The sequence below is a fragment of the Aricia agestis genome, chromosome 17, assembly GCF_905147365.1.
Source record: "Aricia agestis chromosome 17, ilAriAges1.1, whole genome shotgun sequence".
In the NCBI taxonomy this organism is placed as follows: domain Eukaryota; kingdom Metazoa; phylum Arthropoda; class Insecta; order Lepidoptera; family Lycaenidae; genus Aricia; species Aricia agestis.
This window is the reverse complement of record NC_056422.1, coordinates 4,159,375-4,181,246: the sequence shown is the minus strand read 5'-3', so window position 1 is coordinate 4,181,246 and position 21,872 is coordinate 4,159,375. Positions and strand designations below refer to the sequence as shown.

The following is a 21,872-nucleotide window of genomic DNA, read 5'->3' as shown; positions in this document are numbered from 1 at the left end:
GATGCTTCCGTTACTGTTTTTTTACAGCGGGAATTTAATCTAAGTCCGTCAAGAAAGTGAAGAAATTAAAAAGTGGCAACATCGTAAACGTCAATGTCAGTAGCAATGGTCAAGTAGCACAGTTGTCAGCTGTCATTTTTTGCTCATTGCTGTCATTTATTACAAATGGCTGCTTTGTGTTCGTTCCAAATGTGTATTCAGCGAATAATTAAAAGTGATTTTCAAAATGTGCGATAAAATAGATAAAGTGATAATAACATAACAAATTGTGTACGGTTGAGTGTCTGTGTTTGAAGTTACTGGAGGAAACAACACGATACGCGATGTCGTTTGAAACCGTTTCTGAAATTAGGGGTAAAGAAATCGATAAAATTAAACGTCGTAATAAACCAAACGACTGTGTTATTGCATCAACGCTTACTACTACAGGCGACGATACATTCCACTGCAACAAAATGGATACAAAAGATCTGGAAGTCGGCAAGCCCACAGATTTGTGTCTTCAAGGCAATTCTCATTTGGTATCTAGCACAACCAGTAGTTTGGCGGATACACCTGGTGATTCTGGTGTGTTGTGCCTCGACAGCGAGGCTTCCGAGGCGACGAGTCAGGCGTTAATGTCTCACAGCTTATTAGGAACAGAGGAATTGGCGTGCGACAGTATTTACGACGCTGTTCCGTCCTGCTCGCAAGATATGATAAAAAGTACGAGTAGCAGCATAATGACGCGAAGTGATATCGACAATCAGAACGTAACCGACGACACCGTGCCCGAACTCCTCGTTGAGGCTCATAAAAAACCACCTTACGAAAACTTACCTGATGTCGTTTTAAAGGCATTAGAAAGTGAAAAAATAAGTCCCGCCGGTGTCACTGAAGTAAAAAAATCTGCTCTGAGGACTTCAGAACCAAAGAAATCCCTGTCAGAGGACATTGTCTACAGAAGGAGATGCAGAAAGAAATCACAAAATGCCTCAAGCTCTCAAAAAAAGAGGGTGTCCTTTCATGAAGACATATTGAACAACACGAGGACAGATAATATACATATTGAACGCGGCTTTATTTCTTATGGACCAGATAGTTCTTACTGTGATAGGTTTAGGCAAAAGAATAATATAATGACTGACAGGTTTTCCTGGTGTGCTTCAGGAGACAAAACTCCAAAATATGCTGCAGACGTAGCTCAGCAGACTATGTCTGACATCCTAACTTATGGTGACTCCAAACATGACAGAAGTGGGATCTTCGAATATTGTCATGACTCTGAACGAGACAACCAAAACAATAAAGACCGAGACAATAATAATGAGACTAAGCCAAAGGGTAAACTGTATAATTGTGACTCCAACAGTTCTGATTCCAACTTCAGCTGTGATTCAGAATCATCATCTAGTGATTCCTCCTCGTCACATTCAAACAAAACAGAATCATCACCAGTGAGGAGAAAATGTGACAAAACTCAGAAGTCCTACTCCTGTGATGGATTTGAAAATAATGCACATGTTGCATTCATGAGAAAAACTTACTTTTCTGAGGCTGATATTGATCAAAACCAGGAGCAAGCAAAGAAGCCTTTAGAGATAACACAGAGCCCGATCAATGTTAAATCTGTGCTCAAAAAGAAAAGATACATCACAACTAATGTTGTTGAGGAGAAGAAGCAGAATAATAAAGTATTAAATCTCTTAGATGCTAATAATATCATAGACTCTTTGAAAAATTTCTACAAAAATTTCAATTTCAATCTGGCACCTGCAAAGGGTTTGACTGAAACGAGCTTAGAACTGAACAATGTGGTGGAGGCACTACCGTGTGATTTGAATCAAAATAAGAAACTATCCAAGAGTCTGGACTCAGGCTTTCAAATTGATGATGAGGATGATTTTGTTGAAATAAACCTGAACTGTAAACCACTGGATAATGAAAAGTCCATGCTGAGCCCATCCTTATCAAAAAATCCTATTGCTGGCAATAGAACACCAAATGAAGGTTCACCGAGACATAAATTAACGCTGAACATGAAGTCTGACAATGATAAGAAACTCAATAAAGCTGATGCTTTCCCACCATTAGGCAAATATGTGGTTAATTGCGAAAGTACTGTTTATGAGCATAAAGGAGTTTCATACAGCTACGTCCATGACACATTCCAAACAGCTTTTGAAGCTCCTAAAGAAACATTTGTGCCCATTCCGGAATCAACACCCATAAAGGAAATTTCATTGAGTTCTAGCAAACAGGATTTCACTTCCAATCAATCTGATACAGCAAATTCGAGCAGAACGTCTACCCCTAAGAGACAGTTCAGCAAAAATATCCAAGACGAAACCGAGTTAAAGAATGGCATTTCAAAACATTTATCTTCGCCAAAAAAACAAAACGTCAATAGGTATAGTCGCAAATCGGCATCTACTGTACAAAAGAATGATGAAATTGTACAGTCAATTAATGATAATTGCTCCAACGGAGACAACTCAACCTTGAAGGGCGTCGATGATTTCAATGATGACTTTTTCGACAGCCCCTCGAATCAAAAACTACAATCTAACAAGTCCGCCTTACTGAATAGGTACTTAAAAAATGTCTGTCAACGTAAGGACTTGGAGACAAAGATTAAAAACAACAAGTTTTTCCAACTCAAGATGAGGCTGGAGAAACATTTCCCAAGCATCATATATCCATTCAAACAGGTGTCGGAAACCTTTCACATCTCCGCCGCAAGAATGGCGCGACTCATTGACAAAGAAGTGATTGAGAACAAAAGGCTTTCCGTCCGACTACTAACAGCTGACGAGCCTTCGTACTTTGACAGCTTTGAAGACAATGTGGCTATTGAATGCAATGAAAAACTGAGATTACAAATATTCTCCTATCCGAATGAAACTTTGCATAGGGTTAGTTTTATTTTCAACTAAATTTTTTTTTCATATAAAAATAAATTAACGAAAATGTCTTTTACACTTCACTCTGAGGTACACTTGCACTACACTTACTGTTACACTAATATTAAAATGTTTGCAGATGATGAAAGTCCAATCACCATATAACATGGAAGATGGTTCCTGGACACCGCTTCTAGTGTTTATAACCGACTACGCCCTGTATGTAGCTAGTGTGAAGCCCGACGGTACTGAATATGTTATACTGTGCCGGTTACCACACGATCAACTGGACGCTATAGCGGTATGTTCATAAAAAGCTTTTATTTCATGTTTCCAGGATTGTTTATTACCTAACCGTAAATAATTTGCATTTTAGGTTAGATAGTTTATAGGTAGCTGTACTTTTAATGTGTGTTATGATGGACTGGTCGCCACTGCACTGGGACCACACAGTTCAAAACATTAAGATTATAATTATTATGCAATTTATAAAACAAAATATTATCTATATATTGTTATTAGTATTACATATATATGTATATTATATTCTATCTATTCCATATACTTAATATTTAAAAAAAGTCCATGGTTTGATGGACTACGTAATAATATTATTTCAATTATCCTTGGTGCGAAAAATCTATATAGGTATATACAAAAAAAAGATATGGGCGAATAGCCCATAGACAGACCCAAATTACATAGTAAAAAAAATGTTTGTTATGCTGATACTTTGGGTGTCAATGGTTGCTTATAATATATTTAATATTATATTAAAATATTCAGCAAACAATAAGACCATATTAATAAAATATAATTAATACAATATTATATAATCAGCTAAGCTCAAAATTACGTGTTCCTTAATAATATCATTTATCAATATAATTATTAATACAATATTATATAATTAGCTGAATTCAAAATTATTTGTTACTTTTTATCATTTATCATTACGTCGCGTCGGGCTACAAACGCATAATATGGTACTGGCAAAATCTCTGATCGCAAAATGATTTGACAATAACCCAATAACAAAGCACACTCAAAGGAGTGAGCACACTGAGACGGGCCGTGCCGGGGCTCATCGCAAAAATCCGCCTCCATACAATTTGTATGGAAGCGGATGCGCGTATCGCACACTGTGTCGGGGCGCAGCGAATTTCCGCTTCCATACATTTTTTTTTTATGAAATAAGGGGGCAAACGAGCAAACGGGTCACCTGATGGAAAGCAACTTCCGTCGCCCATGGACACTCGCAGCATCAGAAGAGCTGCAAGTGCGTTGCCGGCCTTTTAAGAGGGAATAGGGTAATAGGGGAGGGTAGGGAAGGCAAGGGAAGGGAAGGGAATAGTTGAGGGTAGGGAAGGGAATAGGGTAGGGGTTAGGGGATTGGCCTCCGGTAAACTCACTCACTCGGCGAAACACAGCGCAAGCGCTGTTTCACGCCGGTTTTCTGTGAGAACGTGGTATTTATCCGGTCGAGCCGGCCCATTCGTGCCGGCTCGACCGGATAAACACCACGCATGGCTCTCCCACGTATAAAATTGTATGGAGGCGGATTTTTGCGATGAGCCCCGGCACGCTGAGCCACGGCACGGCCCGTCTCAGTGTGCTCACTCCTTTAACGCACACTTTTGTGCGTTAAAGGAGTGAGCACTTTTCACTTCATTTTAAAATGGCATCATCATCACATACCTACTGCTATATTTCATAATATATTCTATATATAAAGCACTCGGCACCTCATACTTCATAGTAATCATATGGATAGTTTAGTTCATCAATTATAATTATTATTTAGTTCATATAAAATGTATACGCCCATAATATAATTATTTATAGCAGTATACTATCTCAGGTTGAGGGTTAAGTATTGTTGCGTTATCAACAGGTCTATAAACTTTTTATGACTGTATCAAGTTTATTAGAAAGGCAATGTTAATAAAAACGTATCACACGTTTACAAATAAACACACCTTTCTATTCGTTTTCATAAAAAGTTTTTTACACTCACAAGTGAGTAAAAGAAAGTAGGTATCTGAGAGAGTTAAAAGAAAGAAAAAACGTAATAAAATAAGAATTTCCGAGAGATAAAACCTAGCAAGATATTTTTTCCCCACCGAAACCTCCTCCATAAACAATTTATTAAAAAAAATCGCAGACGTTGCCGTAAACAAAATATGATAATATATGTACATACGTACAAGAAGGTCTTGTTTAGAGTATGAACAGATGTAGAAATCGCAAATATTGTAACTAAAATTAAGTAATTGAAGACTAACGTAATAGAAAGTGCGTTAGAAAGTAAAAACATGAACTGAAAAACGAAAGGCGAAACAATATTTTGTCCATAAATCCTTTAACAGCTAGCCATATACCTGTCAATTTGGGAAGGCACACTACGCACTCCAAATAGCATTCATGAAGATAGAGTAAAAGTACCTTGTTGAAAACGATCTCTAGACTCTATGAAAAGAACATCTTCCATACGTTCGAGATTTAATAGCGTTTAACGATTACATAGCTGCTTATCCATTTACCGACTATTATGGTATCGAAACACTCACATTTGGATAAATAGAATTCTCCCAAGAATGCCATACTGTGAGCACAAATTATTGCATATTTATAAGACAAACAGAAAATTATTATTGACTTATACAATATTAACTTAGGTATTGTTGATAGGGTATTTGCATTACTCATGCAGCTTAAGGCTGTCCCCCGAGCAAACGACCTTGGCCATACATTTGCCGCGTTGCCAAGATCGCACCAAAACCCTATTCTTTTACTTAACTTAGTTCAAAATTGTTCTAAAAAAAGTTAAAACGGGGAATATGTAGTATATGATGTTGTCGATCTATTGGCGTGTGTTTCAAATAAAAGTAATTTGTAAATCCTATGCTGAATGTATGCTGATGCTGAATTTTGATAAATTGATTTTACTTTGGAAGCTGATATCATGAGTATAATAAACAAAATTAGAAAATTTAAAACGGGGAAAGGAATGTTGATATACTGAAGATTATTGCTGTATTTTTATTATAACTTTGTAGCTTTCAAATTCTGACAATATAAGGCTTTAAATACGATAAATTACGTAATCTCCGTAGGGAAGGCCCTTAAGAGGATACACCAGGGGCTAGAGAAATGAAAAAAAAGTACGTGTAATATCTATAGCTGCTGTCTCCCTTACCTCAAGCCTATACCGCAGAATGCGATAGAGACAACTGCAGAAAATCAACGATTCGTTGTCCCCTGATTCCTTCTCCAAAACTTTACCGATTTAAGTACTTTTTTCATTAAAGATTAAAGAAAGGCTTGAGCTGTGTTCCTATGTTTTATTTTTTTGTATAATCTAGCCAAATCTGTTTTCTGGACGTTTGAACACAGCGGAAAACCTGGCCATTTTTTTGGGTTTTTGAACGTTCATATCCTACGAGGGCTGCTATTTATGTATCCGTAATTAAAAAAGGAAACAAACATATATCATTTAATATGTTTTTATTGCTTTTCAAAATATTCGCCGCGATGATCGACACACTTTTGCATACGCTGGAACCAATTTTCATAGCACTTTTTCCATTCTGATTGAGGTATCTCCAAAACGTGCATTTTGAACGCATCAACAGCCTCTTCGCGGCTTGAAAAACGTTGACCACGTAATTTGTTCTTCGCGTATGGAAATAAAAAGAAATCGTTAGGTGCCAAATCAGGGCTGTACGGCGGATGACCAGTCAATTCGATCTTTTGACCCTCCAAAAACTGAGTTGTTTCAGCTGAGGTGTGACAGCTAGCATTGTCGTGATGTAATATGATTCTGCGTTGTCGGTTGTCCTTTCTTATTTCTTCAAAGACTTCTGGTAAACAAATGGTCGTATACCATTCAGAATTAACCGTTTTACGATTCTCTAATGGCACTGTAGCCACATGTCCATTAATTCCAAAAAAACAGGCGACTATTTGCTTCAAAGTACTTTTTGCACGAGTAACTTTTGTTGGTTTCGGCTCATCTTGGAACACCCACACCGTTGACTGTTGTTTAGTTTCGGGGTCATATGCATAGATCCAAGATTCATCACCTGTGTAGATATTATAAACGGCTTTTGACGTACCACGGTTGTATTTTTATATCATTTTTTTGCACCAATCGACACGAGCCCGTTTTTGATCGATTGTCAAGTTGTGCGGAATCCAACGCGAACATATTTTTTTTACAGCCAAATGTTCGTGTAATATCTTATGTATGCTCGTCATACTTATGCCTAAGGACGCCTCTATCTCGCGATATGTAACATGACGATCACGCATTATTAGTTCTCGCACAGCATCTATATTTTGTGGGACAACAGCTGTTTTTGGGCGACCTTCTTTATTTTCATCCGTGAGCATAGACCGCCCACGATTAAACTCACTGTACCAGTGATAAACAGTGGTTTTTGATGGTGCTTCATCTCCAAAAGTTGCGGTGAGTTGAATAAAGCACTGTTGTTGATTTAGCCCACGCCGAAAATCGTAGTAAATCATTGCACGAAAATGTTCACGCGTTAAATCCATGGCAAATGAAGACACGCAATTTTCAAAATGACGCCACAATGGAAAAATAATTGACAGTCACATGAAACAAAATGTATTCTTCAACCAAAGAGTTCTATTTTCAAATGTTGTAATTACTTTTTAAATATTGTTCTTGTAAGTGGCCAGTTCCGGATACATAAATAGCAACCCTCGTATTTAATAATTAAATTATGAAAAAAAGAAAACATAGGGACATTGTATTAGTGGCCGTAGATATTCAGGAAAAAGGTTATAACTCTACTAGCATTATCCAGGGAGGACATAGGGGACAACGTTTGTATGGAAAAAAGGGCGGTGTGGACTGCTCTTAAAGAGTCAAGCTAACACCTGAGTTCTGACTACATTATAAAGTCGTAGATTTGCATAACATCAGAATACGTAGATCTATCGTTGCATTTGTTCAATAGCTTGTAAAGAAAAACTTGTAAAACTAGGCCTAAAATATGCTGGTCACCGCTAAAAGATAATCTGGATTTGTATGAATCACCTCCAGTGACGATGGGGGACGCCACACGCTAAATTAAATCCACTTGTACACTGTGACTCATGAGTCATGACTGCAAGGATAACATACATACTCTACATCTCATGTCAGAGCAAGAAAAAACAGTGTAAATCGTGATAGCTTTATCTATCGAATGGCATTGTTGATCGGCTTTGCCAATTGCGTGCCAATTTGTTAGCCAAAAGCGCTAGTGAAAAGTCAAAACTCTAGTCAAAAGTCAAAACCCTCAAAATCGGGCCAAGATTATGTAACCAAATGACAAAATTACCCAGTAAAGTGTTTGCTAGCAATTCGAGAAATCCAATTATTTATCTTAAAACAAATAGAATAGATTTTACACGGTATTCGGTAATCAGTAAAACTAGTACTCAGCGCACGTCTTCTGAACATGACGAAAAAGACAGCTGTAGATTGTTTAGACTCGAGGCTAAAAGTGAAGCGCCACAGTTGTGTTGCTGACTCTACATTGCACAGTCATGCTGCACGCACACAATGCTTCTCGGCGGGGTAGTTCCCGAACCGGCGCGCGGTGGTAGGCAACGTAGTTTCTTCGTTCTTTCTACGACTTTCAAAAAGTGTATCTTATAAGATATCTTTAAACGAGCAATTCGTGTAAATATATAATTGGAATCTCGGAATCGGCTCCAACGATTTTCATGAAATTTAGTATATAGGGAGTTTCGGGGGCAATAAATCAATCTAGCTAGGAATCATTTTCAGAAAATGTCTTTTATTCGTGTTTTATCGATAATCGATAAACTGAAAAATATGACTCTTCCTGACATCTATTGGCGAATAATAATAATATATTGTTAGCAACTAATTGTTTTAACGACCAGCAGATGGCGTTATTAAGTACTTAACACGAAGTCAATGGTGTTTGCTATACCGAGCAAAGCTCGGTCAAACAGCTAGTCATGAATTATTCATGATACCTATTTTGAATAAAAATATATTTTAATATAATTATTTATTTAATATTTAATAGTAGTATTTTAAATAAATGGGAAGATGTGTATGTCTGTTTGTAACACCTTCACGCTTGACCCGCTAAACCGATATTGAATTTGGCATGCATATAGTATATACTTTAAGAGGATACCACAGCGGCTAGAGAAATGAAAAAAAAGTACGTGTAATATCTATAGCTGTCTCCCTTACCTCAAGCCTATACCGCAGAACGCGATAGAGACAACTGCAGAAAATCCAGAAAATCAACGATTCGTTGTCCCCTGATTCCTTCTCCAAAACTTAACCGATTTAAGTACTTTTTTCATTAAAGATTAAAAAAAGGCTTGAGCTGTGTTCCTATGTTTCGCTTTTTTTGTATAATCTATCCAAATCTGTTTTCTGGACGTTTGAACACAGTGGAAAATCTGGCCATTTTTTTGGGTTTTTGAACGTTCATATCTTATTTAATAATTAAATTATGAAAAAAAAGAAAACATAGGGACATTGTATTAGTGGCCTTAGATATTCAGGAAAAAAATTATAACTCTACTAGCATTATCCAGGGAGGAAACAGGGGACAGCGTTTGTATGGAAAAAATGGCGGTGTGGAATCCTCTTACGTCCCTTGAAACGATATAGGCTTTTATCTCGTGAAAATGTACGGTTGATAGGCAGTTGATTTGACGCAGCGAAGTTGCGGCAACTTCTAGTACATTCGTCTATGCCACTTTACGCCCAATTAAATAGAAGCACATAATTAGCAATAGGATGTTATAATGATGGTTATAATGAGATAGGCTTGCACGCAAATGCTATCAGATGAGCCTTGCTTTCTATACAGTATACACAAGGTTCTATTGACATGTCGTTAACATGAAATGGCCGTGAAAATGTTCAGTTTATTTGTTTGTATGTCTTGGGGTCCGCGTATACAAAAACGCGACGCATCGCAGCGATTCAACAATGGTGTTTATCAACATTACGATATCATCGCGTCATCGAAACCTCACGTTTTGCTTTAACAAACAAGTCTGAGTAATTGTGATGACTGATGATGAATTGAAGCAAGTAAATGTTTTAAAAAAATCAATATTTTTATTCCTTCAACAAAAAGCGCACCTTCAGGGATTTTTTTTTAATTTAGGTTCTAAAAAAATTTCGTGGGGCAATTTTGAAACTTTTTAGCAAAACTAACCCTCGCCTTTTCTATCCAGGTGGGTCCCGAAGCCCAGTACATCCAGGTGATCGACACAGCCGGCAACATAGCCTGTTCCGTGGTCACTGGAGAGTCCTTCCTCGGAGCCAAGCTGGCTTCCTCCCTGGAATGGAGTGCGAGGACCTCCCCGCTCCGCATCAAGAGACCTCCAGCCATGATACCCTTAGACTGTTACCACTTGGCATGCGCGGTGACACGACAGAGGCATGAGAAGAAGGTAAGAAACTTCTAGAAACCTTTACTTATAGCTCTAGTAACGTTAGAAGTGATAACATCTCCCCGCTCCGCATGAAGAGACCACCAGCTATGATCCCCCAGGACTGCTACCACTTATCCTGCACGGTGACACGGCAGAGGCATGACTCATGAGATGAAGGTAAGAACTTCTAGAGCAGATCAATTATTACTCTTGACCATAAGACAAGATGATGACATGCGGTGACCCATCAGGGGCATGAAAAAAGGTAAGATACTTCTTTAAGAGTTTATAAACTGATAATAATAATTAATTGACGACCTCTGTGGCTCAGTGGTGAGCGCGTTGGTAGCTCAAGCCGGGGGTCGCGGGTTCGAATCCCGCCGACGGAACAAAAAGTTTTCAATGTTCCTGAGTCTGGATGTGTATTAAATATGTGTATGATATAATAAAAATATTAAATATATGTATAGTATAAAAGTATTAAATATATTTCCGTTGTCTGGTACCTGTAACACAAGTCCTTTAGGTACTTAGCACGGGGCCAGACTGACGTGGTGTGAAGCGTCCATAGATATTATTATTATTATTATTATTAATTGAATGTAAGAAAGTAGAACTATAATATTTTAAGCCAAGATTAAGCTGATACTACATCCATCCAGTTTTTTTTGAGTCCCGGGAAAGAATTTACGATCTCTGTTATTTCGGAATATGTAATAAGGTCACCATGCGATAAACGATTTTTAGTAAAAGATAAACGAAATTTAGTATACAATATCATGTTAATTGATGTTAATAACAATCATTGACTAAGGGTAAACTGACACATTAACCTACTTCATAATAAGTATGTATTATGTACGCATAACGCATTGCAATATGTACAGTATGCGCATATTTTCTTTATAATTCCAGTTTCCGGATATGAGTTTTTATGCTGTCTTTATACTATCTGTGCCCCGCGGATTTTCGTGAAAGATATTTTTCAGCAGAAAAAAGTAGCCTATGTGTTAATTCAGGTTGTCAGCTAACTTTAATGAGCTAAATTTTATTAAAATCGCTCCAGCCATTTAAGAAGTCGTGAAGAAGTAACAAACATATTATATTACACGCTCACAAACTTCCACCTTTATAATATTAGTATGATTATAATATTAGTATGATGCAGAATGTAGGTGGGTTGATCGTGCCCGTAACTTTGCCTAAGCGGGGAGTGGAGCACCATGGTGTTTTAGTGGTTAGTTCCCCACAGAGTCCCACATTACACATACCCCGGCCGATGTCCCCAATCCGCCGGGAATGCGCAAAGCATTTCCCCATGTAAAAAAAAGATGTTAGTATGAGTGCGTACTTACAAAGTAAGTACGTCATATATTCATGAGTGTTGACAAGTCCTTTCATAATGTCTGTCCCTCGTTAGAAAGGACCCTTAAGGATATGAAGGGATCGCCAACCTTCTCGCTTTGAGATTTCGTTTCATATATATACTAGCTATTTGACCGAGCTTTGCTCGGTATTCGATAAGACACGAATAAAATGACATTTTCTAAAAATGATTCCTAGCTAGATCGATTTGTCGCCCTCGAAACCCCCTATATACTAAATTTCATGAAAATCGTTGGAGTCGATTCGGAGATTCCAATTATATATATACATATATACAAGAATTGCTCGTTTAAAGATATAAGATATATACTCATAAGCTATGTCTCGTTATTAGTTTTGTATACTTATAATTTTATTAAATTAAAATAATTTTAAAAGATGTACACGCGAGAAACTGGAACTTTTTTTTTATTTTGTAAACAATCGTTGATTTCTGTTATTGTATTACTAATTACATACATAACACAACTTAAAAAATTGTTTCTCCGACGTCTCAGAAGAATAATGAATACATAATTATGGAATATCTCGCCTTGAATACTGCCCCAAAGGTTCGTTACCCCTGGCTAAGGAGTAAGGACTTTTAAATAGAAGCTATGGAAGCTTGTACTTGTGTATAAGCTTTCATATTATCTTACTGTCTATTCATGATAATAAAGTGTAATAAGAAAGTAGTGCATTTATGTTTACGAAATAATCGGCCAAAAGCGAGTCGGACTCGCGCACGAAGGGTTCCGTACCGTTATAGAGGAAAAATAGGCGAAAATTTGTGTTTTTGTATGGGAGCCCCCCTTAATTTTTTATTTTATTTTAATATTATTCTTAAATATTGAAGTAGACATATAATTAAGGCCTTTGTGAAAATATTTTCAAGTGCCTACCTGTTGCCATTATTGATATCGAGCAAAAAAGGCCAAAAAAATCACGTTTGTTGTATGGGAGCACCCTTTAAATATTAATTTTATTTTGTTTTTAGTATTTGTTGTTATAGCGGCAACAGATATACACAATCTGTGAAAATTTCAGAACTCTAGCTATAGCGGTTCTTGAGATACAGCCAGACAGACATCGAAGTCTCATGAATAGGGTCCCGTTTTCACTTCAGTTAGTCCCGCTTTCACCCTTTGGGTACGGAACCCTAAAAAACAGGAGTACTTTAAAGGAGAAAAGATAAAATATTTTATTCACAATAATTAAGTTTGTCAGACTACTGACTACCGCGGGTTGATCTCAAATTTACATAAAGTTGTAAATTGTACTGTACTTCCATATCCATACTAATATAAGTAGGTATTATAAATTCGCAAATGTGTGATCTGTCTGTCTGTTACCTCTTCACGCCCAAACAAGCAAGTCCCGGACATAGGATACTTCTTGTCCTGAAAAAAATGCACGATTCCCGCGCAATTAAAGATATGTGACGCAACGTATCCAGGCGTCATCAAGTATTTTATTTTAGAAACTATAGTTTTGCACTTCATTATCATGTTTTAACACCTGCAACTCCCCAGGTACCGAAGATCCTGTTCTACGGGCGCGCGTGTTCGGGCGACGCGGAGGCCGCCGCCGAAGCCCCCGGCGCCTTCGCCCCGCCGCTCGAGGGCTACCTCATGTGTAAGACCGAGAAGAGCCGCCGCTTCGAGCCCTGCTATTTCCTGCTCAGGTAAAAGAACACCTGTTTACTAGTAACCTCTGACATGTTGTATAATTAATTCTACGTGGGAGAGCCATGCTTCGGCACGAATGGGCCGGCTCGACCGGAGAAATACCACGTTTTCACAGAAAACCGGCGTGAAACAGCGCTTGCGCTGTGTTTCGCCGAGTGAGTGAGTTTACCGGAGGCCCAATCCCTTACCCTATTCCCTTCCCTACCCTAGAAAAATATAGGCCAAAAATGGCGATTTTGTATGGGACCCTCCCTTAAATTTTTATTTTATTTAAATTTTATTATTAATTATTAAAGTAGACATAAAACTAAGGCCCTTATTAAAATTTCAAGTGCCTAGCTGTGGCCATATTGATTACGAGCAAAAAGACCAAAAAATAACGTTTGTTGTACAACGTGACAGACAGACAGACAGTGTTTTAAGTGTAATATAACGTGTCTGTCTGTCTATATGTGTTTCTATTCGTGGCAGTATCCAAGCAGGTAGACCGATTTTGATATAACTAGTTAAATTTGTTTTGAAGCTGATATGATGGGGAGTTTTCTTAGCAATATTTCATTATCATCAGCCTGCTCAATCAATGACTGAAGAAATTAAAAAAAAAATGTAAAACTTCCGACAAAATATTATAAATTGATTAATCAAATAATCGATTTACAATATTATGTCGAAAGTTTTACAATTTTTTTTATTAATTTACTATTGAATTGATATTATCACTTTTTGCATTAAGAATGTTGTAAATCAGACATATTGATGTTGCATCCGTATTACCTTTTTTTTTTTTTTTTTTTGGCGCCGAGAAAATGCTTTTAAGCATCTTGCGGGGGATGGGGTCCTATCCGCAAGTATGTGGGTCTCTGCTGCGTCCGAAGATGGTGGTGGACGCAGCCCCTACCCACTAAAAACTCGGCGGTACTCCACTATGCGCCTTGGGCGGGCCGCGGGATCGCGTGAGCCTACACCACGACTCCGCCGGGCATCCGTATTACCTTGGTCCATGCTAATGTTATTTGCTGCCTGTGACTCGCGCAAATGAAGCTGCGGGCAAGATAAGTTGCGGCCATCACAATTAAGTTCTTATACAGGGTGTAATAAAACAAAGTGATATACTTTAGAGTGTGTATGTGACCCTTATATTAAAGAGTTAACTGTGAAAGTAGCAGCGCTGAAAGAACATTTTTTTTGGGTTCCGTACCCAAAGAGTAAAAACGGGACCCTATTACTGAGACTTCGATGTCTATCCGTCTGTCTCCAGGCTGTAACTCGGGAACGGTAATAGCTACAGAGTTGAAATTTTGCACAGATTATGTATTTCTGTTGCCGCTATAACAACAAATACTAAAAAGAAAATAAATTAAGTATTTGAGGGGGCTCCCAAGACCCATACAACAAACATGATTTTTCAAACATTTATTGCTTGATATCAATGATGACAACAAGTAGGCACTTGTTGTCATTATATGTGTAATTTAATAATTATTAATAATATTTAAATAAAATAAAAATTGAAGGATTGTATACCCTGTAGATTTTTTAATATAAAATAAGGGGGAAAACTAGCAAACGGGTCACCTGATGGAAAGCAGCTTCCGTCATCCATTAATACTGGCAGCATCAGAAGAGCTGCAGGTACGCACCTGCCGGCCTTTTAAGAGGGAATAGGGTAATAGGGAGGGTAGAGAAGGAAATAGGGGAGGGTAGGGAAGGGAAAAGGGTAGGGGATTGGGCCTCTGGTAAACTCACTCACTCGGCGAAACACAGCGCAAGCGCTGTTTCACGCCGGTTTTCTGTGGGCGCTTGGTATTTCTCCGGTCGAGCCGGCCCATTCGTGCCGAAGCATGGCTCTCCCACGTCACGTAATCATATATGTAATCTACGAGATAAAATTTGTAAATATTGTATTAGATGTATAATACAAACACATTGCAAAATCTTCTCAAAATGATCGCGTGCACCAAAATATAGAAAGTAGGTTCCGTCACCGTCACACCGACTAGGCAATGGAGGCGCAGCTTAGATAATGTCTAGATCTGTGCTTGCGTAATTATAATATAGTAACGTTGTACTTGAAAATGTAACAATTTTCTTACATAGTTTTCTGAAGGTGGACAAGCAAAATTTCTGAAGGTAGTAGGTAACATTCACCTTTTGAATAAGTCTTAAGGCGGCGTTTTTTAAAAACGATCGAAACGATCAATAAATGAGTGGCCGCCCTCAGCAGGTTTTATGCGGACAATCATCCTTTGAAATACAATTAGTTATGTTTCTTCCTAATACCGTCTATATTTTATTCTTAATCTTGAGCCAGCGCGCAAAATCATGAAAAAGACAGAAAACTATAGTCAAAATATATTAAGCTGGCACCAGTAGTCATCAACCTTCCTAGTCTAGGAGTAGTATGAAAAATGCTTGCACTGTAAGTACTCTGTTACCTTAAAAAAATTGAACTGTAAAATGTAATAAAAAAATGTAATCACAGGGCCGGAGTCCTCCACTGGGGCCCCCACAGTCCGGACGGGTCGCCCCTGCCCAACAACATCGCGCTACGCTCCGTCATTGGGGTCAGGCGACACGTGGACGCGACGCGGCGGCCGCACTGCTTCGAGATCGCGCTGCGCGACCGGCGGCTGCTGCTCGCGGCGCCCGACGACCCCACCGCCTCGTCGTGGCTGCAGTCGCTGCTGCTTCACGCGGCACAGGTAAGTTACAAGTGTCGCTCAGTACAAGGCAAGGCAATGACTCCGTCGCCCAGTGCAAAGCAATCTGTCGCGTTGCTTAAAGATCGAAAGCTGTGTCATGCAGTTCAGTACTAAGCTTAATACTAAATTTTAACTTTTTTATTATTTTAATTTTCATTTATATAAATGTTTTATATATTTTTTGAATTAACTTAATACTAGCAGTCTACAATCATTGTGTCATCAAGCTATTCGTTGCTAGTTCTTGATTTCTATTTGAATCGAACTATGATTATTTACGGCCTGTGGACATCAAAAATGTCTCTTTGATACGTGTATGTGCAATATGCATACGTGTAAACGCGTGTTTATTTGTAGAGTGTGCGGCTAAAGAAGTCAACAATAAAATGGGCATGCACTTGTCATTTTTACTTGACGGAACGGCACTTGACGGCAGTCGACGCGTAAGCGCTTTAACACAAATAATGAACGTCGGTCCTTCGTAAGTTAAAAGGATTACCAATTTTTTTTTAATTTCCAGGCTCTGGAAGACAAACAAGAGGTGCGGGCGACGGTAGGGGCGCGGACGGCGGCGTGCACGGTGCTGGTGGCGGGCGGGGAGGTACTCGCCGCGCGCGACCCCCTCGACCTGGCGTTCGTGCGCGGCGCCGCCCCCTACCTGCGGCAGGCGGGCGCGCACGCACAGCTGGCGGGTACGTCTCTTAACGCACTGCCAAGTGCTGGTACCGACATGGTGCCAATCAGCGTTGCCAGACGTCCCGAATTTGGCGGGACGTCCCGATTTTTAAACCAAAATTGAACGTCACGCGCGGGACGAGCTCAGTTCCACTTTTAGGGGATATTGAGTTATCCCCTAAAAGCGGGACTAAGCCTGAACGTAGGTGCTGAGAAAGAAAGGCGCGTAATAAAGATAAGAGTGTGGGGGATAGAGGTGTGAATTTTCTATGGCTTTTTTTGCTAAATATTGTCACGTAAACGTAATTTTAAGTCAAATAAAAAGATAAAATGTCCCGCTTTAGACGGAAGAATCACGCTATTTTCGCTCAAAAAGTTCCAAAGTCCCGACTTGATTCAAAAAAATCTGGTAACGCTGGTGCCAATAGTCATTGTACAGGAAAAAAATATCACTAGTCTTTTTCATTCGCGATTCGCAAACTATTTTACATCCGGTTTGCATGAAGACAGAGATATTTTGTGCTCGTGAATGAGTGACATAAAATGCGGGCGTGGTTTACAATATTCGGGCATTTAATTTTCTGATACAGTAACATTACGAATTTATGTACTTAGTTACATGCACTCTATATTTTATGACGAATAGTTTTGCGTGTATGTAGTACGAAGCTAATTTGGCAATTGTCATATTCGACTACGCTTATCAAAAGTTTTTCTTTTGGCACCTAATAAATTGTTGATATTTTCCAGAATACATGGAAGAGATGAGAGCCGATATCGAGATATTAGCGTGCGGTTCGATCAAGAACTTAACAGCGTTGAAGATACCCGACACGGAGGAAAACTGGTGCTGCTTGGTGAGTTACATGAGTTCGATATTTTAATGTTTATAGTTCAAGCTTAATTAAGTCTATTTTATACTCATTTTTGTCTGTTACTATATTGAAATACAATATGTGTCGAATTTACTCTACAAACAAGATGAAAGATTTTTAAAGCAACTCTCAATCACAAAGCTCCTTGGCTCGTATAAAAATACTGAAGCTATAGTCTGTCAAAAAAGTGAAGAAATTAAAAAGTGTCAACATCGTAGTGTCATCCCTTTTTTCTTAGATTGATTTGAAAGGGATGACACAACGATGTTGCCACTTTTTAATTTCTTCACTTTTTTGACAGACTATAATATTTTGTTAACTATCACTGCAGCACACACACTTCTGCACTCGTGCATACACACAATGTATATTTCTTTTATATTTTGTAATAGTTGATGCCCGCAACTCTGTTGCGCAGAAATTCTTTTATTGGGGTGGAACCGTACATTTTTCCGGTTTAAAAAGTATCATATTATGTCCTTTCCCGGGACTCAAAGTATCTCCATACCAAATTTCAGCAAAATCGATTCAGCGGTTTGGGCATAAAGAGGTTATAAAGAAACAAACAGACAGACACCCTTTCGCATTTATATTATTGGGATGGATTAACAATATTCAATAATCCTTTCGCATTTATATTATTGGGATGGATTAACAATATTCAATAATTGCTTTATAAGCGTGTGGCTGTCTCGCTCATATTAATATGTAAGCGAAACCTATTCGCCTTCTCCTCGACTGTCCTGCTCTACTACAGTGCAGGAACAGGCACCTTGGTCGCCACGAATACTTACCCACAGAGGAAATTCGTGGCACCAACCCCAACCGTATCGTTCAATTTATGAGCAGTATTGGGTTGGGGATGATACTCTAGTGCGAAAGAGTCACAATAGATCCTCATGGGTCGCAGTGACGTCAGAGCTACAGCGACCTGCCTTCTTTAAAAAAAACATGTAAGCGAGATAAAATGTGCTATACTAATAAAACACAGTTTTTCGTGCACTTTTTCGAAACAAAACACCTGATGATGATTTGTTTCGAAACCGGTCGTGTAATTTGTTAAAAGTTATAATAATATCTTAATATAGTGGAAAAAGTGCACGAAAAACTGTGTTTTATTAGCGTTCAACATGTTTTTCCACCAAGAACCGACAGTACAATCAATCCATACTTACTTACTTACTAATATTATAAATGCGAAAGTGTGTCTGACTGTCTGTCTGTTACCTCTTCACGCCTGAACGGCTGAACCGATTGGGCTGAAATTTGGTACAGAGATACATTGAGTCCCAGGAAAGGACATAGGATACTTTTTATCCCGAAAAAATGTACAGTTCCAGTGCGATAAACTAATTTTGGCGCAACGGAGTCGCGGGCGTCATCTAGTTACATATAAAATGTGCTACAATGACATTATGTTTTTTTCTTCAGGAATGGAGCGTGTGCGAGGCACGCGAGCGCGGGTCGGGGCTGGCGCTCGTGTGGGCGAGCGGCGCGGAGCTGGAGCGGTTTATTGCTGCGCTCGAGTGCGCGTACTCGGAGCTCACGGTGAGTACTACATTTAAATACACGTAATAATAATTATATTACAGCTTGGCAAAAAATTAGCATTAGATATCACTAGTTTCTTCGTAGCTGTCACATTTTTAATGTGAAGTGTGACAGCAGAAGTAGTATACAGTTTATAATAGTACAGCTTCCAACGCTATTTACTGAGTGATGTATTGATTGTGTTTCCATATATGTAAAACTCATGTAAAACAGATTTAATTTGAATAAACATTTTATTATTTTATTATTTATTATATTATACGAAATTGTTGCCACACTGTATAACAACAATTTCGTACGGAAGAGTTTACTCTTTTATCCCAGGCTGTATATGATCATTAATCACCTAGCATTTATTTCGATTATTATCCTTCTATCCGAAACAGTTCGATAAGATGAGACTTTTTGAATCTTGCACGGAAAGAAAAACAATGTTGTTTGTCATAACGACATTGACCTTGCTGACATGTATTTCGATACAAATGATATTTATGTCGACGGTATAAATAATTTGAAAATTCAAATAGTTAGAAATATTTATATTTTCAGAGCGAGCCGTTCCCGCTGAGCGTAGTCGACGCGTCCAAATACGCGTGCAGCGCCGCGCACGCAAAGTACGAGACCGCGTGGGCGCACATGTTACCTTCACACCAGTAAACCAACATTATATTATAATCCGTTTAGAGTTATTTTACGAATATTCTATAAAGTTGAGACTGCAGTGACAATAAAGTATAAACTGCAGCGGAGCAACGCGATATTCACATTTCATAGAAGTGATGTTGTGTCGCGTATCGTCGCTGCCGCGTAGTGCGGCTTGCCTCATATTATTATGATTTCATAGGGTCAATTAAGACCGCAACGCGACGCGTAGATGCATTTCAAAATTTGTATGGATTTGACAGATTTGCAAGACATCTGTCTGTTCTCTGTCACGAAATCTGTCAATTCAGTGCAAATTTAGAAATGCATATACGCGTCGCGTTGCGGTCTGAATTAACTCAAACGAAGAATATTTAACCGTGACGTGTCGCGACGCTCCGCTACCGCGTAGTGTCGCTTAGTGCGGTCTTGCCTTTAGAACTGAAAGTCCTGTCCGTAAAACAACTCAGCGGCATGTAGTCTTTGACAGAGTAAATTAGCAAGTTAGAATTTGACAACTAACCTTTGACAGTTATGGGTCGTTTCAAAAAAAGTAGAACGTCCATCAAAAAAAAGTAAATTCCTAATTTGAATTTTTGTTTTATTCTGGCTTACATTGATACAGTAATTTAATTAATTACCGCTGCTAGTTATTGGACTGAATTAAAACGAGTTTAGTTATTGTTACTAGACATGTTTACATACAGTCCAACACTTGAATATAGTGATGCTAACATCCACTACTGTATCAATTTAAATTAATTAGGAAAGTTGTCAAATGTCTAAATTGGTTAACATTACTCTTGTATCATTAAACGCTTTTAAGATAATTAATACTTTATCAATATGCCGTGTGTCTGAACTGTAACCGAACGCTTTTAAAATACAATACTATTTTCAGATAATGCGTACTGAGTTTCTAAAAGTTATATATTATGTCTATAACTCGGTCACCCAAAATGTAGAAATTGGGCCATTGTCCTATTGCTACTTCTCTCTTTCAATCACACGCAACAATATCTCTATCGCGCTCTTATCGCCTACCTGTAAAAACAAAATATAAATATAAAGTACTCCAAGGCTTTAAATGAACGTGGACGGGGCGCTGCTGGTAAAGGAGAACCTTGAGGAGAACTATCAAAAATGACGTTTTTGTTTCACAGAAGCGTTAGTTCCTTTTCTCACCACGTTCATTTAAAGCCTTGTCGAGCTGTAACTGAATAATCGTGCGCAAGTGAAAGAGATAAGAAGCCTGAGGTGAAAGAGCGAATATTTTCTTCGTTTTCGGTAACCGAGCTATACGCATGTATAATTTTTAAAGATTCAAAAACGCTCCATGTATCTCCTTATATCAAATAGTTTTATATAAAGTTACAGTTTTAGTAGAACCAAACCTAAAAATACTCAAACATAGTTCGTGAATGCTTATTCCAGTGTCTATTTAGTACAATTTCGTATACTCGATTGTCACAAATGTAATTTTGTTGAATATCAAATTTATTTTAGCTTTGTAACATAGATCAGTGTTAGTTGATACAGTGGCTTCAGTAAAAATGCCAGAGGTCGTTAAAAATTTAGGTTTCGTATTGTCTATATCTGCCTTCCTCTGGCAGATAAAGTAAGAATGTAACGTAGACTAACCATAGACTTATTTGTTGGATTTATAATTCGAATTTTGAATTCTACCCTCTGACTAGTAAAGATATTTAAGTAGGAACTAGGAATGATTCAAGGAACGCCGTCTGTCTAGCATGTGACATTTTTAATATGCCATAGACAAGCAAACCTGGCCTTGTATAGTTTATTCGTTGTTCAAATATTTTTATTAGTACGGGGCTATTCTATCATTTTAAAATTATGTTCAATATTAAATTGCCGTTGATAATCTTTATCGATTACGTAGATTTTGTAATCGAAATACTCTTTGATGTAAAATAATCGATTGAATGGCAGATAGTTACTGAGCACAATATTATAGAGTATTTTTTGTTAATATTGATCTAAGCTTACTTAGAGTTATTAGAGCGAATTTTCGTTGTA

General features: G+C 38.2%; 1 protein-coding gene across 1 annotated transcript; it reads left to right on the top strand.

Annotated features, from left to right (window-relative positions):
• The first annotated feature begins 165 nt into the window (after nucleotides 1–165).
• On the top strand, nucleotides 166–20,028 carry LOC121735402. The gene is made up of 9 exons (XM_042126226.1): nucleotides 166–2,894; nucleotides 3,022–3,183; nucleotides 10,134–10,352; nucleotides 13,232–13,383; nucleotides 15,870–16,089; nucleotides 16,610–16,781; nucleotides 17,515–17,621; nucleotides 19,071–19,187; nucleotides 19,740–20,028. The coding sequence occupies exons 1-9, from the start codon at nucleotides 324–326 to the stop codon at nucleotides 19,845–19,847; spliced, it is 3,828 nt and encodes a 1,275-aa protein (XP_041982160.1). The 5' UTR covers nucleotides 166–323; the 3' UTR covers nucleotides 19,848–20,028.
• The last annotated feature ends 1,844 nt before the right edge of the window (nucleotides 20,029–21,872 follow it).

Bases quoted from the DNA above. Each gene is read 5' to 3' on its own strand.
- LOC121735402 (XM_042126226.1), top strand. From the start codon at position 324: ATGTCGTTTGAAACCGTTTCTGAAATTAGGGGTAAAGAAATCGATAAA. The intron at 17,622-19,070 runs GTGAGTTACATG...TTTTTTCTTCAG, and splicing joins AGGAAAACTGGTGCTGCTTG to GAATGGAGCGTGTGCGAGGC. The intron at 19,188-19,739 runs GTGAGTACTACA...TTATATTTTCAG, and splicing joins GCGCGTACTCGGAGCTCACG to AGCGAGCCGTTCCCGCTGAG.